This window comes from Corvus cornix, chromosome 7, assembly GCF_000738735.6.
Source record: "Corvus cornix cornix isolate S_Up_H32 chromosome 7, ASM73873v5, whole genome shotgun sequence".
In the NCBI taxonomy this organism is placed as follows: Eukaryota; Metazoa; Chordata; class Aves; order Passeriformes; family Corvidae; genus Corvus; species Corvus cornix.
In genome coordinates this window covers 26,723,791-26,740,599 of record NC_046337.1, presented here as the reverse complement: position 1 = coordinate 26,740,599, position 16,809 = coordinate 26,723,791, and the positions used below count along the sequence as shown (strand labels likewise).

At 51.7% G+C, this 16,809-nt stretch overlaps 1 protein-coding gene across 1 annotated transcript; it reads left to right on the top strand.

Annotated features, from left to right (window-relative positions):
* Window positions 1-11,979: 11,979 nt before the first annotated feature.
* Window positions 11,980-16,540, top strand: FZD5 (frizzled class receptor 5). Its single transcript, XM_010407277.4, has one exon. It carries the CDS (start codon window positions 12,095-12,097, stop codon window positions 13,823-13,825), a length of 1,731 nt encoding a protein of 576 aa, XP_010405579.3. The 5' UTR covers window positions 11,980-12,094; the 3' UTR covers window positions 13,826-16,540.
* The last annotated feature ends 269 nt before the right edge of the window (window positions 16,541-16,809 follow it).

Genomic DNA, 16,809 nt, shown 5'->3' with positions numbered 1-16,809 from the left:
AACAGACAGCATGTTCCATCCTTTAAGCAGATCCAAGATGTACTGGCTCCAATGAAAGCTGCAGTTTGTCAAAGAACCAAAGCTGGGCTCTCAGTGGTTAAAGACAGGAGCTCTAGCAGTGTATAAAATTGGCATCTAGCACAGAGTTAACCCTGGGTGATAACAGGTAAAAGAGGGCAAAAGCGTAATAAAATACAGGTCTCTACTGTAGGTATTTACACAGTATCGACATTGTTAGCTGTGCTTAGAGATTTATGTCAAGTGTTAACTGCGCTGTCATAAAACAATAAAGTACTTCTGTGAAGGGCTTAAGGCAAAGGGGAGGCAGAGAAGTCTCACTATATAAGGCCCTTCTCCTGCATCTGTGGTAATCCATGGGAATGTTTCCATAGCTGTCGGCAGGAGTTGTGTGGAGGCCTGCTAGGGGAGGGCAAGCAGAAGCACATTTGCTATGTTTAGAGCTGGTAACTAATGATTTTGTCTTGGGGAGGATTTTGGCACCACCAAATTCTAGGAGCTAACACAGCTGATAAGTCCACCTTGCAATAAGTGGAGAGAGATTAGGGTTCCTCCTGGCAGCAGGGATGTCCTTTGGTGTTTCATAGAAATGTTGACAAAGACTCATAAAATTTGAGAGATTACAATAGGAGAACTGCTGTGCTCCAGGTGGCCATGAAGGGAAAAGGGCAAGAGTCCAGTGTCCCAGGGTTTCTACACAGTGTACCCTGGACTCTGCACACTTCCAGCTCTAGGCTGTTGCAACTCTGCTGCTCACACTGGGCTCACAGTAGGCTCCCGCTCAGCATTTTGGCTGCAGGACCAGACTCCTCAGCTGAGCTCAGTGTTTATATGTAGTGGACCAAACTGAAATGCCAGTCCCAATCAGTCAGAGCACCCGGGAGTTTAGATCCAGGCATGGTGCCTGCCTGTCCATGGGTCTGTAGCTCCAGTTTGTCCTCCCTGCTCGTTGTGTCTGCTCTTCATGAGGTTATGGCAAGATTTCTTCTCCAAGCCATGCCGATACACGAGACTTAGTAGAAAAGTATTGCTCTTCCACTAGAGGTGGTTCCTGTGTAGTTGTTCCCTCTTTAGATGCCACTGTATGGGAAGGTGTTTTCTTGCTTCTTTCCAGATGCAGGGGGTAATACTTTTTCATCAAAACATTTAGTAGAAATCTTCCCCACCACAGCAGCCCCACAGCTGTCCTGAGAGGGGTAGGAAAATGACCTGCTTCCTGACCCTGCTCTGGACAATGCTTCTCAAAGGTCAGTCAGCTTCAAATAAGAGAAGCACCTCTGTCAGAGGTGTTCAGAGCCCTTCATAAACTTGAGTGTTGCTGCCAGCCTGGCTTGCTTTGCTTTCACTGTCAGGAACCAGAGTGCTCCACACCTGCTGGTCTTCACTGTTCTTGGAGGGAGCTGATAGGAGCTGTTTGGAAAACAGATGGGTAGGTGTTAAGTGCTTCAGCATGTGACCCCATGTCAGTAAACTGTCTAAATTAATTTTGAGCCAAGGAAACTGGATGAGCCTTCCATACTTCTTTCTCAAAAGCATTGTCCATGCCATTTCCTGTCCTAGATTTTATCTTAAAAGCTAATGAACAGAGCTGAAATCTGTCCCTCACTTGTCAGGTCACATCAGCTTTCAAACTCCAGGGCTAACTTCATACTGGGATAGCTTTCAAAGTCCGTGGGTCACTCTTGAGATATTTCAGTGTGAGACTGAGTGAGTCCCTCCTGAGTCCTGGGTGGTGTCACAGTGGCATTAAACAGCTTCGGTCCCATGGCACTTGTCCCTTTCATCCCTCCAGTCCTCAGTTTCAGTGGTGCTGGAGATGTGGCCCAGATTCATTCCCCTACTCCCAACAGCACCACAAGCTTGTACTCCACAGGACCACCACCTACCCCAGCAGAGTGCTATAGGACACCCTGTCCTTGCATCCCACTGTCCTGGTGCAAAATGCTGATATGTTAAGCTCAGTTTAGAAAGAGGTGAGCAGTCTCCCATATGTACCCAGAGCAGAGTGCCCCAGCACCAGCATCTTCTTGCCTTTGTGTGTGACCTTTTCCCATGAATATCTCAGTGGTGTCCTCATCACATGAGTTCTTCAGCCTCTGGCCTGGTGGGACAGCCTGGGAGATTGAGATGACCCTTTTAGATTGCACATCTCTTGCTCTGCATAGTCACACGTTAAAATTATTCGCTTTACCCTTCCATGTGGGAATACGGGGGGGGGCGGGGCCTGGAGCAAGCTGCCTGGGACGGGCAGGGACGTGCCCGCGGGAGAAACGCGGAGTGTGTTTCTCGCTCCTCACACTTTTCTTTTTTTATTGACCAGCCTCAGTGATTGGAAAGGACCCATGTCCCGTGTTCCACCCCCACCCCCCCGCCCGGCCCCCTCTTCTTCCCCAGCCGCACAATTGTCACCGCCAATTAGTGCATTGTTAGGGCACACAATGGCGCTGTGGCCACTGGAATGGGCCGCTTTTGTGCGTCTCCAGTCGGCTGTAGGGGCAGTCAAGATTCATTTAGGGCCTTACACAACATGGACAGAAAATACTATCAGAAAAGCAAAAGGGGGAAAGAAAAAGGGAGAGGTAGCGGGGGGGCGGAGAGCCCGCTATTCAGGGGTTAGCCCAGCCGCATGAAAGGCCCAAGAAGCAGTGCCACATTGAAGACGCCCCTCGGAACACAAAAAGGAACCAGGGCTTAATAGTAATTAGTGGGCAAACTGCAAAGCGCACCGTGGCTCTCCAGTGAATTGTTCCTGCACTTACTGCCATAGCTGCCCCTTCCCCCTTCCCCCTTCCCTCCGATCTGACTGGGAGGGGAGCAGCTCGGGGGTGGGAACTGGCAGCCCTCCTTTACCCACCGGCTCTGGGGAGGCCTCACCAAGCTCTTCTTTGTGGCAGGTAAATTGGATTTCATTCTCTAAAGCTCGTAGCCAATTACAGGAGGTACTTTGCAGCCAGGGCAGGGCTTTGGTTTCAGAGTCAGCACCGTGCCTGTGTCCAAGACCTTTAAAACAGCCCTGTCCCTTCTTGCAGCCTGGCACTACACACCTTGAGGCTGAGCTGTGTTTGTCCGTGGCCAGTCCCTCTTTCCCCAGCAGAGACTTGGAGGCCACTGCTGTTGTTTTGCTTCTGTTGTTTCCCCCTTTGCTCATAAAATAATCACCTGCACAGGTTTTTATGATCTATTTAGGGAAAGGCCTGATAGCACCTTGGTCAGCTTAGTAAAGGTGAGGAATCTTCTCAGGCTGAAGACCAAACCTTGTCCATCCTTCCAAAAGTCTGTGCAGTGCAAACAGCACTTGCCTCCACCTGCCTCCCCTCACATCTATGCCAGCTCTCAGTCACACTAAGGCCTTCATTGGTACATACAGAAGTTCTTAAAGAACATTTTGGCCCAGCACACCTTGGGATTGTCTTAGGCAGCTGCATTAGCGTGCAGCTGAATATGTTTGATCCCTACTTCTGTAGAGATCAGGTTGCTGCTGCTATCAGTTTCAGCTCATCTCCTGAACTTCTTGTACTAGGTTTAGTCAGGGGCCTATGTGTGTAACAGAGTTAGCTGTGTCTCTGTAATATGCGAAATTAAAAGAGCTACAAGGCAGGTTTGACCTTACATAAACGTGGTAAGTATTGAGGAGAAATTCAGGGCATCTTAGCCCCAATGGAAAGCACACAGATGCACAAAATTAAGAATCATTTCCTTTTATGCTGTTAGGGAATATAAATAAAATCTATGGGAGAAAGCTGCAGGGTCTGATGATTAGTTGGTTGGCTCTTCTTAATGGATGTGTGTTTCAGCTATCCTTGAGTATAGGGCTGCTGGAACAGGTGCTCATCTCAAGCACAACCACACACAATCCCACAGATTTAAACTGGGCTCTTGCAGATTAAACTCAGTGTGGTTAGACCAGGCACCAACTGACCAAATTTAGTAGTCTCAGCTGGAAATGTTTCCAAACTGCAGCATGTGAGATACACACACACAGTTCTGGACCACCAGCTCACTTCTGGTAGAGATTGAAAATGCCTCCTTGTTTCCTCTGGTAGCTACGAGTACAACACTCTCCCATCTCCTAGATACCCAAGCAAGCTTAGGAAATACAGATGCTGCTCCAGTACCAGTCTTTTTCCATGACCTAGAAGCCACAGCCACTCTGAATGTCTATACAAAATAGATTTGGTTGTATTAGAACAGTGAAAATAAGATTCACAACCAAGACTTTTTGTCTGTCCAAAATCCCATCAAGGGTTTCATGTGGGGCTGTGGGCAGCACAGTGGGCATCAAGGGCTCAGCTGGTGTTGCTGGGATGCCTCCTGCAATACAAACACAATCAGGGAGCTCACAGTGTCTCACAGATAGAGCTGGTTGAAGGCGCTGTCTCGCAACACAGAACGTGTCTGTCTCTCACCAGCCACAGCACATCCTCTCTCTGCTAATTAGCAACATCCTTGGCAAAGTCTCAGCTGAAAGGATTACATTGTCTTCTCACCTTGCTCTATTCCTTCCTCCCTCAAAGAGGGATGTTTAGTCCCATCAGGATGCAGCCTGACTGGCCCGGTAAGGAATCTGCCTTGTTTCCCTCCAGACTGCTTGTGTACCAGAAGAGGATTTTGTCTCTAGGACAGTAAGTCTGGCCCTGACTGAAGGGAGGTGCAGCCTTGCCTCCCTGCAGCAGAGAGCCAGAGGTTGTCAGTCTCGTGTGCTCTAGTGGAACAGAGACAGGGAGCAGCATCTGCAGCAGGAGCCAGAACGGTGTTTGTCCAGCTTAGGACTGTGGGGGTTGATTTCCCAGCTCTCTCTGGCCATAGAAGCAAACCACAGAACTTTCATGTCTGCAAAAACAGGGAGAATTATCTTTCTTTCCTCTGTTTTTGTGTTCCCTGTCTGCTCAGCCCAAGAGCAGTTTGAACTGCAGGTACATTCAGCACCTGGCACAGGTGGAAGCTTGCACAGGAATTTCTGTGAGTGCACCCAGTAGAATCCTGTCTGCCTTGTGATGGTGTAATGGCTGGGGGTTTGGCAGTGCCAGTCTGGGAGACATGGAGAAGGGCTCAGCTGCTCCTTTGTCCCAAATAGTGGGACAGTTAATTTACCAGCATAAGGGAAATACATTTACAGCGTGAATTCTTCTGCAGCTGGACAGACTTTTCTGAGCAAAAAGCTGAGCCAAGCTACTGTAGCGTTTTCATGCCATAGGGAAGATGCTGGCCTACATGAGCCACATCTTTGCAGCAATTGTGCTACCTTTTTTGTCAGCTTGTTGCTTATACAAAATCAGTTTGATTGTATCAGTTTGGTAAAAAAAAGCCTGTAAGAGGACTGCACAACCTTGTCATCTGTATTTTTGGCAACTCTGTGCTAGGACTTGTGGAGTATTTTGGAGCACTTTCTTGCATCACCACGTCATGTCCCAAGCAGGATAACATAACTGTGTGCTTGATGTTGCTGTACATGGCAGTGAGGTACAGGATTTGGAGAATGGATTCCTTCTTTTGCCCAGCAAATCTCCTGATGTGCTCCGATTCTGTTAACACTAGTCCTTGCCCTTATGGCCACAGAGAGCTGGGAAATCAACCACTCAGCCTTGAGCTGGAAAAAGACCATTCTGGCTCCTGCTGCAGACGCTGCTCCCCGTTTCTGCTCCACTACAGCATGTAAGGGTCACTTGCATGTGTTAATCCTTTCACATCTGACTAATACCTGAATGGGAAGGTTGCTAGCAGTGTCCTTTCCAAAATCACTTTGACCTGTGTATTGTATTATGCCGTGAATGACTTGCAGAAGGAAGTAATCAAAATGTGCATAGTTCTAGCTAGTGCTAATTGCCTTTTCATCTGCTTCTGGCTCTTTTTATTGTGTCCAATAAATGTTGATTATGCAGGGATTTAAATCTGTGTTTCAACGTAGTTTCATTCACGTGATGTGAATGACACAACTCACTAAATCTTAGCTCCAAATATTCTTCTTGCTCTGTGTCAAGCACTTCAAGGATGTCAAAAGCAGATAGGGAAAAGCTGAAGTGCCTGATCTTAGCAAGAATGCCTAAAAGGTCAGGTAGAGGACATTGTTTCAGGAGGTCTCTGGCTTCAATACTTTCTGGTTCATGGAAACATGAAAACACAGCATCTGTGTATTGTATATGAACATTCTTCTAGGGTAATACAGATAAGTACACATACAGGATAAAGTTTTCAAATGCATAATTTTTGATTGCTTCTGATCTTAATGCAATATGGCATGTTGCAAAGGTGTCCAGTTTTTGGCAATAAAGATCCCTTAAGGTTGCCTCAAGAGAGTCCAGAATCACTGCATCTGGAAAGTCTTGATCACAGTGTCTTGAGAGGTTAGTGAAGAAATGCAGTCAAACTGGCTTATGTGTTTGAAACTTATTTTAAATAAAATTTTAATTTTAAGGCCAGGAGAGACCACCCATAACTGCAGATGTTCATACTAAGAGCAGTTTCTTTGTAAAGTGTCCGTTCAGCAGAGACAGAAAATTTATTGGAAACATTTCTGTTTTGACTGACCAACTTTCTCTGAAAATCAGGCAGGACCTAAGAGACAAATGCTCACCAGGCAGATTCCTGCCTGAAGTCTGCCCAGTTTCCCAGCAAGATCTGTCACTCCAGGATTTCCATGTCCCCCACTCTGGGTCCTCCCCCATCCTGTGCTCCTAAGGCCTTCCTGGGCAGTGGGCTTCTAAGACTTCTCCACATTTTGACAGGAAACCTTCTAGCTTTTCCTGATGCTGCAGGATTGCTCAGAAGTCTGGGCAGCTTGCCCTCTTTGGAACAAACTGGTGTGTTTTACGTTGTTTTTTTGATGTTGGAATTTTCCACAAAACAGAAACTGTAAGTTATAGCCAGCTTCAGTCCAGGCTGCTTGTCGGTTCTCCAGAGGATTGGCCATTACAGCCTTGCATCCTAACTCTGAAATACTCGTGTGGTTCATGGGAAATGCCTTGCTCTCTAATTTAGGAAAAGGCCTGAGCTGCTCAGACCACTAGAGTGCCACGCACTGGCCCCTTGGTTGAGAAAAAAATCTCAGATTCCATGTTTCAAGGCTGCTCATTTTGCAGCTTTCCTGAGAGCTCGGTTCACTTACAGCTATAAGCATACAAGTATATGTTCCATGCAATAACCTGGCTTGGAAATCCCAATGGAGTAAAGTATTTAACTCTGAAAAATATTTGGAGTAACTTCTTTGCAATGTATAGAGCAGCAAGAGTTTTAGAAACAATTTCACTGTATTTAAACAGTCATTACTGCTTTCTGGGTAAATAACACATGTTTTTAAAATGGTCTCTATACACAGTAGACACTAACACAATAAATCCTAATTGCTCTGAAGGACCCATTAGGCTGTATCAGGTCAATACATGGCGGAGGTTTTTTGAAAGTCACTCACCCTGTTGTTATACAAGCCACAAATTGAAAGTCCATAAATAAGTATTTGCCAAATGAAGAGTGAGGGCTTTGCCAGGGCCATTCTAATTTATCATGTCAACTTCACTATGGGGACTGTTTTCTTTTCAAGGCGCCATGAGAAAAAAAGAAAAAAGCATAATGTGATGTGTTTCAAAAACTACGTATCTGAAAAGTTTCAGATGTTTCAGGCTGCACTACACCCCCCAAGAAAATAAAATGGAAGGAACTTCACTGTCTGGGATGGGAATATCCCCTCAGTATTCCAACTGTGGCTCATGGAAAGGTTCTCAGTGCCTGGGGAGACCAAAGAAAACTAATGACATAAATTTTATGTGCACTTATATGTACAAGTATAGTTAATTAATAAGTGATGAGTTTGGCAAAATTAGTTTTATGTGCAGCCATCTTCCTGATTTTACTTTGGTCTACTTGAACTTCTGGTGGCATTTTTCAAACTTCAGCACTTGTGTTAGGTGTTGTTAAAGTCTGTGTTGCTGTTAGAAATCAAGTTTTGGATTCATTCACTCAGAAGTTTTCAAGTTCCATGTAACTTTTTGGATATGGCTACAGTTTGGCATGGTTTTGTTTTCCTGCAATATGTTAAGGTGTGTAATTGAACAGGTGTATATAAAAACAAATTGTATTGATGTAAGCTAGGATTTTTAAGGGAATTTCAACAAGGCATGGTGAAAAGCATTCAAGTGATTTAAATTCCTGTCCCCAGGTCACAGCCTTTAATTCATCTGGACACATGAGAAATGTCCACCCCTGCTACTGTTGCACTTCAGGAGAATTTGCGTGCCAGGGTCCCTCTGTCTCACTGATTTGCACTTTGCTCTTCCTGCTCACAAAGGGCCAAGAGTCCCTCTGCCTCCCTGCCTGCCAGGTCCCTCCTACCTATAGAGCAGCAAGGACCTTGCTCTTATTTAGGAGTCCCCCGCTCCAGGTGCTGTTACCAGGCGAGGTCAGTCTCAGTGCTGGGGTTTGCAGCACAGGCAGCCTGGAGCTGCAGCTCTCAGGTGGGAAGGCAAACACTTGCCACGGGTGGAAGCAGAAGCACACCTGCCTTGGCGCAGCGTGCAGCCGTGTCCTCTGTGTGGGGTGAACACCAGCATGCTTTTGTACCAGTACACAGTGGGTCTGCTGTGCTGGCGCTGGCTGCACCATGATGCCAAATGTGATGTCTGTGCCTGCACTCATGACAGGCAGTAAGGCACGGTCTTGTGCTGCTGCAAACCACCTTATGGTCCCCAGCACCCCCTCGCTCAAGCAGTTTGTTATCAGGGGTCACTGCTAATTCGAGCAATGCCTGAGCCAGCACAGCTCCAGCTGGGGTGACTGGCAGGCTGCCCACCAGCACCAGGAGACCGGAGTCACCTGCACTGGGCCCCCACCGCTCCCTTCCTGGGAGCTGGAGACTTGTCAGCAGTGCAGACAAAACCAGGATTTGACGCTTCAAGCAAGAAGGGTCGAGGGCCAGGGATGGTGTTCTGATCCTATGACAAGAGGGGCAGGAGTGTCCTGCCCTGCTTTGGTACCAGCAAAGCCAAGAGCGAGATCATTGCTCCCTGGCTTTGTCCCTGCCCAAAGCCTGGGTTGAAAAGCTCTTTGCGAAAGTCTGCTGAGTCCTCTAACAAGGGCAAGGGCAATAGCCAGTCTTTACAAAGGAAACCCACTTAGTCCTTTTCTAAAGTCTTTTAAAAGTCATGGTATCCTTCACAAAAGCAGTTTGTCCAGGTAAACAGTGTGCACTCACAATCAGCAGTGAAAGAACCAAATACAGAAATATTTGTCACCTTTTAACTTTCTGCTTCTACCAGGAACCACTGCATCCCAGCTGAAAATACCTCAGTGGGTGGAAGGTATGTCTGTGAGGACACGTCTCGTCAGTCCATGCCTGTATCCTCTGGGCTGGAGCCAGGAGCAGGGATTAGCTGAACTCCCAAGCAGATCTGTCTAGCGTGGTGGAGCTTCATGGACACTTTCTGCACATGGATAAAAGGTAAAGCGATTTTTAATAATTTAAGAGTTTTTTAACAACAAAAAGTATTTTCTTAGGGCCAGGAAACTCTTTTTTGTCTGCAGGGTTTGACACAGTAAATTTTGTGCAGACACATTTTCTGTTACTAATATGCTGGATGCACATAAAGCACTGTACTCTCATATGATACTGAAGAGATAAGTAACAAACATATCAACTGCACTTGCACTTACACCATATTTAATCCTGTTCTGGTTGTTCTGCTACATATTCATAAAAAACAAAAAGGAAACAGAAGCACAGAGCAAGCCAACAGATGTCTACCTGGCTCTTAATTGGATTTTATGTGTCCCCAGTGTAGCAAATACAACATTATTTACAGCCAGGCTCTAAGAATTAGATACATCTGGAGGAGTGGCAAAACCTGAACCAGGCTACAAGAGTTGATAGATTAACTGAAAGGGAGAGCTGCCCCATTTTCTCCTTATCGTCTCCCTTCCCACCTATGTACTCGTTCCCCATTGTGTGTCAAATCAACTAAGATATTGCCCAAGAGAACGCTTATAAAAATGAAAAATGCCAACAAAAAAGAGAATTTCTGCTCTTATGGAGCTTCATCAGCATTTTCTAATTGTACAGCAATGATGATAATAAAAAGGCTGCCCTCTGCTCTCAGCTATAATTTGGATAATCAACTGACAGCCATAATGAAACTGTCTGTGATTGCTTTCTGCTGGGCTGCTAGTTCACAGAAACTCATTGTTGGGGAGAATTAAAAGTTATGACTCCTGCTACAAGGATATGCCACTGTCTTCCAAAGGAACATGTGACTTGTAATTTTCTTCTGTATAGCTCTATTACAGGGAAAATTTACAGTGTAAAGCAAGGAGGTATTGGGATGTGAGATTTTTTTTCCCTTTTTTTTAGAAAAATGTTGTTAAGCATCAAAGTTGACAGTGCCAAATAATATGCGTGCCTAGGCTGGGTGGACGTGGATTTCAGACCTCACAGTCTCTCGCCTTAAAATCCCTGATGACTTCGGTCATCAGCAGCCATCTCTGTCTGTGGGTACATCAGCCACTGGCCACAGAGCAATAAACAAGCCAGGTTTTACTTCTGGGAAGAAGGCAGGAGCTAAGTCATGCTTTCAGTCTTTGCTTTGGGCTCTGGGTGCAGTTAGGGGTATTTTGGGTGCTGGTGTTCCCTAGCACCAGGCCTTGAATGCAAGCTGTATCTGTGATATGCCCTGGGTATGTCTTGACTAGCAGATCCAGGCCTGGATGCAAGTACTTTAGTCCAAATTGCCCTTCCATCGACATCCACTGAGGTGGAGTGAGCAGCTCCTGTACAAGGGCTAGGGAGCAGCCTTCTGCCTTGGCCAGAATACAGGCTCTGCTATAGCAGTTGCAGTCTGTGACCCCCGAATCTGGCTTCTGAAACAGGTCGGTTCCCCTGTGTGCCCCGAACATGCGGGCTTCAGGGCTTTCAGGGAAGCAGCTGAAAATCAGGCTGGCAATTTCGGTGTTTGTGAATGCATGGATTGGAGGATTGGAATTCCTGGCAGCTGAGCGTGACCACTTCGGTGGCCCTGGCAGGACCCCGCGATCCCAGGGCGCTGGGCAGGGCCCTCAGCCCCGACACGGTCTCGTCGTTGGTTCGCGCTGCGCTCCAGCGCCTGCCACCCGCCTGGGAGGGAAGGAAGGGGCTGGGGAAGTGACTCCGAGGCGGAGCGGAGGGCGACCAGAATCCGGGCCAGGAATGCGGTAGCGCAGCTGCCTGCACCTGGGCAGGGACAGTTTCCCTTCCCGCCGAGGCTCAGCGTTCCGGGAGTCGGGAGCGCTGCCCCGCCGGGCAGCTGGGACGCGGCAGCGCCGGGAGGCAGCGGCGGTAGATGCTACCGTGCCCCTTGTACCCGGGCTGATGTGCCATTGCCGGAGCAAGGCAAATCCGGCCAGGACCTCTGCACGTCTTCCCGTCCCCGTTTCCCCCCGTTCGTCCCAATCCCGTTACGGCGGAGGGAGACCCCGGCCCCGTCCCGCGAAGACGGGCTGAAGGGCCCGAGGAGGAAGGGGCGAAGCGGCAGCAGCACCGCGGGCACCGCCTGCCCTCCTCCTCCAGCCGCTGCCCCCGGCCCGCTTGGCTCTTCGCGCCGAGCCCGGGAAGCCGGGCCAGGCCGTCGCGGCGCTGAGGGGGCGGAGGATGCCGGGTCTCGGGAGGGCCCCGGCGGGCAAGAGGGGAAGGAGATGCACAGATGCGGAGCAGTCAGTGGTGTGGCAGCACCGTCATGTTCTCACTTCGCCGCCTGCCCCCGGGCCGCCGGGGGTCTCCGAGCGCCGGCGGACGGGAAGCCGGCGGGCCGCCTCCAGCAGGCGGGGGCTGGGGCAGTTTCGCCGCCGCGGCACTCGGTGCCCGGGCGTGGGGGCGGCCCCGGGGAGCCCCGGCGGGGCGGGGCCAGCGGCGGGGGCGGTCCCGGGGCGGTCCCGGGGCGGGGCGCGGGGCGGGGCGCGGGCGCGGCGCGGAGCGGGGGCGCCCGCCCGCCCCAGAGCGCAGGTGGCGGCGGCGGCGGCGGCGGCGGTCTGGGTCCCGCTCTCGCTCCCGGCGGGGCCTCGCTCCCGGCGCGGAGGCGGCAGGTGCCCGGGACATGCGGCGGCGGTAGGACGCGCGGCGGCGATGGGCGGCCGGGGGCTGCCGGTGCCACTGCTGCTGGGGCTGCCGCTGCTGCTGGGGCTGCCGGCGGCGGGGCGCGCCGCCTCCAAGGCGCTGGTGTGCCAGGAGATCACGGTGCCGATGTGCAAGGGCATCGGCTACAACCTCACCTACATGCCCAACCAGTTCAACCACGACACGCAGGACGAGGCCGGGCTGGAGGTGCACCAGTTCTGGCCGCTGGTGGAGATCCAGTGCTCCCCGGACCTGCGCTTCTTCCTCTGCAGCATGTACACCCCTATCTGCCTGTCCGACTACACGAAGCCGCTGCCCCCCTGCCGCTCCGTCTGCGAGCGGGCCAAGGCCGGCTGCTCGCCCATCATGCAGCAGTACGGCTTCGCCTGGCCCGAGAGGATGAGCTGCGACAGCCTGCCGGTGCTGGGGGACACCGAGGTGCTTTGCATGGGATACAACCACACGGAAGCCACCACCCTGCCGCCTTTCTTTGGGAAGCCCACACGCCCTGCCAAGGACATGGCCAAAAACCTGATGCCACTCGATGGGCAGCGCCTCTCAGGGCTGGACTGTGGTCAGACTTGCAAGTGCAAAGCACCCCTGATCCCCATCTCCAAGGAGTCCCATCCGCTGTACAACCGCATCAGGACTGGGAAGGTACTCAACTGCGCCATCCCCTGCTACCAGCCCTACTTCACCCAGGATGAGAAGACCTTTGCTACCTTCTGGATCGGCCTCTGGTCCATCCTCTGCTTCCTCTCCACCTCAACCACTGTGGCCACCTTCCTCATTGACATGGAGCGCTTCAAGTACCCTGAGCGCCCCATCATCTTCCTCTCTGCCTGCTACCTCTTCGTCTCCATGGGCTACATTGTGCGGCTGGTGGCAGGGCATGCCAATGTGGCTTGCAACCTGGAGCACCACCACATCCATTATGAAACTACAGGCCCTGCTCTCTGCACCGTGGTTTTCCTTCTCCTCTACTTCTTTGGCATGGCCAGCTCCATCTGGTGGGTCATCCTGTCCCTCACCTGGTTCCTGGCAGCTGGCATGAAGTGGGGCAATGAGGCCATTGCTAGCTACTCACAGTACTTCCACCTGGCTGCCTGGCTCATCCCCAGTGCCAAATCCATTGCGGTACTGGCACTGAGCTCTGTGGACGGTGACCCGGTGGCTGGGGTTTGCTATGTGGGCAACCAGAGCCTGGAGAATCTGCGGGGCTTTGTGCTGGCACCACTAGTGGTTTATCTCTTCACTGGCAGCCTCTTCCTGCTGGCTGGCTTCGTCTCGCTCTTTCGCATCCGCAGCGTGATCAAGCAGGGCGGCACCAAAACTGACAAACTGGAGAAGCTGATGATCCGCATCGGCATCTTCACCATGCTCTACACTGTGCCTGCCACCATTGTCATTGCCTGCTACATCTACGAGCAGCACAACCGGGAGGCCTGGGAGCAGGCACAGAACTGCTCCTGCCCGGGGGACCCTCACCACCCCAAGCCTGACTATGCTGTCTTCATGCTCAAGTACTTCATGTGCCTTGTGGTGGGGATCACCTCCGGTGTTTGGATCTGGTCTGGCAAGACACTCGAGTCCTGGAGGCGCTTCACCACCCGCTGCTGCCGGGGCAGGAAGCCTGCAGGCGCCTCTGTGTACGGTGAGGCCAGCCCGGCACTGGTGGGCAGGACGGTGCTGCCCAATATGGCCTCCTACCACAAGCAGGTCCCACTGTCCCATGTGTGACCGGAGGGAGCCTCGGTGACCCCAGCCACAGGGAGGAGAGGGTTGCAAAGACCCTGGGCCACAGAAGAGGGGGTGACAGCTGGGCCACCCCTGGCATCCTCAGCCCCACCATGGTGGTGCTGCCTGGGACCGAGTGTGTGTGCCCATGGGCATGGAGCAGCTGCAGCCCCAGGCAGGGCAGGGGGAGGTGCTGCCAGCTATGTGGGGGCAGAGGGACAGGGAGGCCTGGAGCCTGGCACTGCCATGTATGCCCCACTTGGGGTCCCACATCCTGGTTGCAGTCCTGGGATGCTTCTGCCTGTGGGCCAATCAGGTGGCAGTAGCCCTCGAGCACTGATTTGTGTCCCACAACAAGGCTCTGGGCAGGTCTTGCTGGTGCTTGCTGGGGTGAAAGACAGAGCTGTAGCAGGCAGGGCAAGTGGTGGCCCCCAACCCCAGGTGGGGGCTGGCACTGCCACTGAGCCACTCACTAAAGCCCAGAGAGTGGGAGGGGATCAGGGAAAGCTGGCAGGGGGTGCTGCCTCTCTGGGTGCCCTGGGCAGAGCAGGAGACTGCCCTCAGTGCCCCCAGGCACAGCTCCATATTGGGGAGGAGAAGGCTGGGGGCCCTTGGCGTGAGGCAGCCGCTGGCCCCGCTCGGGCAGCAGCACAATGAGCCGGAGGGAAGGAGCCGCGCGGGCCGGGGCTTCACGGGTGGTGGTGACAGTGCAGGACAGAGGGGTCGTGGAGAGGATCTGCCACCCGGCCCTCAGGACGGGCAGGGACAGGGTCCCAGCTGTCTGCAGCGCAGACGGGGACCAGGTGAACCCCCTGTGGTCCCTTCTGCCCTGGGCAAGCACATCCGGCTCCCTTCAGTCAGGGGCTCAGGACCGGCAGGAGCTGGCTCCGGTGGGCTCAGCGGGGTGGTACCAGCTCCACCGCCCATGGAGCCACTCGCCCCGGCGAGCCGAGGGGCTGCGCAAGGTGGTGAGGCTGCCGTCCCGGCGCGGGGTTTGCAGGGAGCCCTGGCACCGCCGGCTCCGGCACCGAGAGCGGGGCTCTCCTGAGGTGCCCTGGGAAGGGGCCGGTGCTGTCCCGCGCCTCTGCAACGGGGTGAGTTCCTGGCGTCTCCCTTGTGCCGCGCGGGTTACCTGGGGCGAGGGAGGCAGGCCCGGTGCCCTGCCCGCCAGCTGCGGCATAGCCAACCCTAAAAGGGTGGCTGCGCCCCTGCAGTGAGTAGTGACTGCACGGGGGTGTCCCAGCCAGGCGGCAGGCTGTCTCTCCGGAGCAGCAGCTGGGTTTTCCAGTCAGGCGACTTCAATACGTGTTGCTGCTTTTTTCAAAGCTGTGCCTCTGACAGAGACGGTACCAGGTTTGAAAGAGAGCAGTTAATTTAGGAAAACTTAGCAGAGTGCTTGTACTTCTTTTCCTCCAACTTCCCAAGCCTTTTTCACTTCCCTGGATCAGACAGCAGCTGAGCACTGACAGAACCATTTTCTGGCGTTAAGCAGTGGTGACAGCTGGGTTTCAATAAGTAGAATAATGGGGGGGGGCTGTTGTCAAAATCACTAAATGCAGCCAGGGCAAGGGGCTCCAGCAGTGGCACAGGATGAGGCTGGCTGCCTCTGGCTTCAGGCCACTTGTGAAAGCACCTGGGTTTAATGGTTTATTTCCCCTGCCCTAAGCAGTGATCATGTATGTAAAAACCCAGCCATTACCGGAGTCCTTTTTGCTCTCCTTCAAGCGTGGCACTGTGACCCAGCTGCTCAAGCACTGGAGAACAACTGCTGGCTTTGCTCCTGCGGGACTGAGGTTGTTCTCAACACCTTTGGACCACTTCCAAAAGGTTTCCACCTAATTTTAAAACCAAAGCCTGGGAAGTGAGGGAACGCTCAAGTGGCACATCTCCAGATAAAGGTACTGCATGAGTGTCTCTGGGGTGTCCTGGATAGAGGAGACAGAGGTGCAAGGACGGAGGGCTCACCAGGGACTGTTCAGCCGCACCCATCCGCAACTCTTGCAATAGGGCTCACCCCCTCCAGAATGTTGGAGTTCTTTATTATGGACATAATTGCACCATATTGTGTTACAAACTGTAAATAGTTGTATTATAGCCTAATTTGTACACACAGAAGCCGTAGTGACCTTTGATACAGGTTAGGGACAGGTGTGTTCTCAGCAGTGAGGCGGGTCAGGTGCAGAGACACTGTGGGTAGTCTTGTATTGTGATCCAGGGCATTAAATGATTCCAACCTGCTCCAGTCCACACCTTCCTGGACTCCTCTCTCTCTATAGTGCCTTTTGTAGATACAGCTAAACACACATCATGCAATACAATGAACAAAACCATGTCAAAGGTGGTATTTTGCTGTTTTTGTTTTTTCCAAAGTGCAACTGACTGTGTAAAGAAATCCAAGATTAGCTACAAACTGTCGCCTATTGAAAAATGCAAGAGTGTTTTCAGCTTTGATCTAACGGTAGGGTAATACAATCAACTTGTGTTTGAGCCTGGCTTCTCAGCAACAAGTGGCAGGGGGGGGAAGGAGCCGTTTCCGTGTGCCCTGTCTGCTGTAGCCAATTTACATGTTGGGTTTTGCCTGTTCCGTTACCCATGCTGTTCAATGTTGCTTAAATAACTGTACTATATTTTGTGAAAAGCTGAAGAGATTTTATTCAAAGAGAAGTATCAAGATTAGTTATTTATGAGGATAAAAAATAGTGTGTGTTGTTTTCTTTACTTCTGCTTCTGTTAGAGTATTTATTACCTTAAAAACTTACCTGTCAGGGGGAGGGGGAGGTATGTGCTGTAGGGCCGTGCAGGGCTCTTTATCCCTGGGGATTGTGGGGAACTGGTGAGGCAACTGCACTTGTGTAGCACAGGAATAGCATGTTCCATGTGCACGAACCCCACGCAGAGCTGCCCTTGGCACGGAGGATGCCACACATCCGTGCCCTCAGCACCGGCGTGCCCAGGCTGGGTGGTGCAGCCAGGCTCTGCCCAGAGCC

Bases quoted from the DNA above. Each gene is read 5' to 3' on its own strand.
- FZD5 (XM_010407277.4), top strand. From the start codon at position 12,095: ATGGGCGGCCGGGGGCTGCCGGTGCCACTGCTGCTGGGGCTGCCGCTG.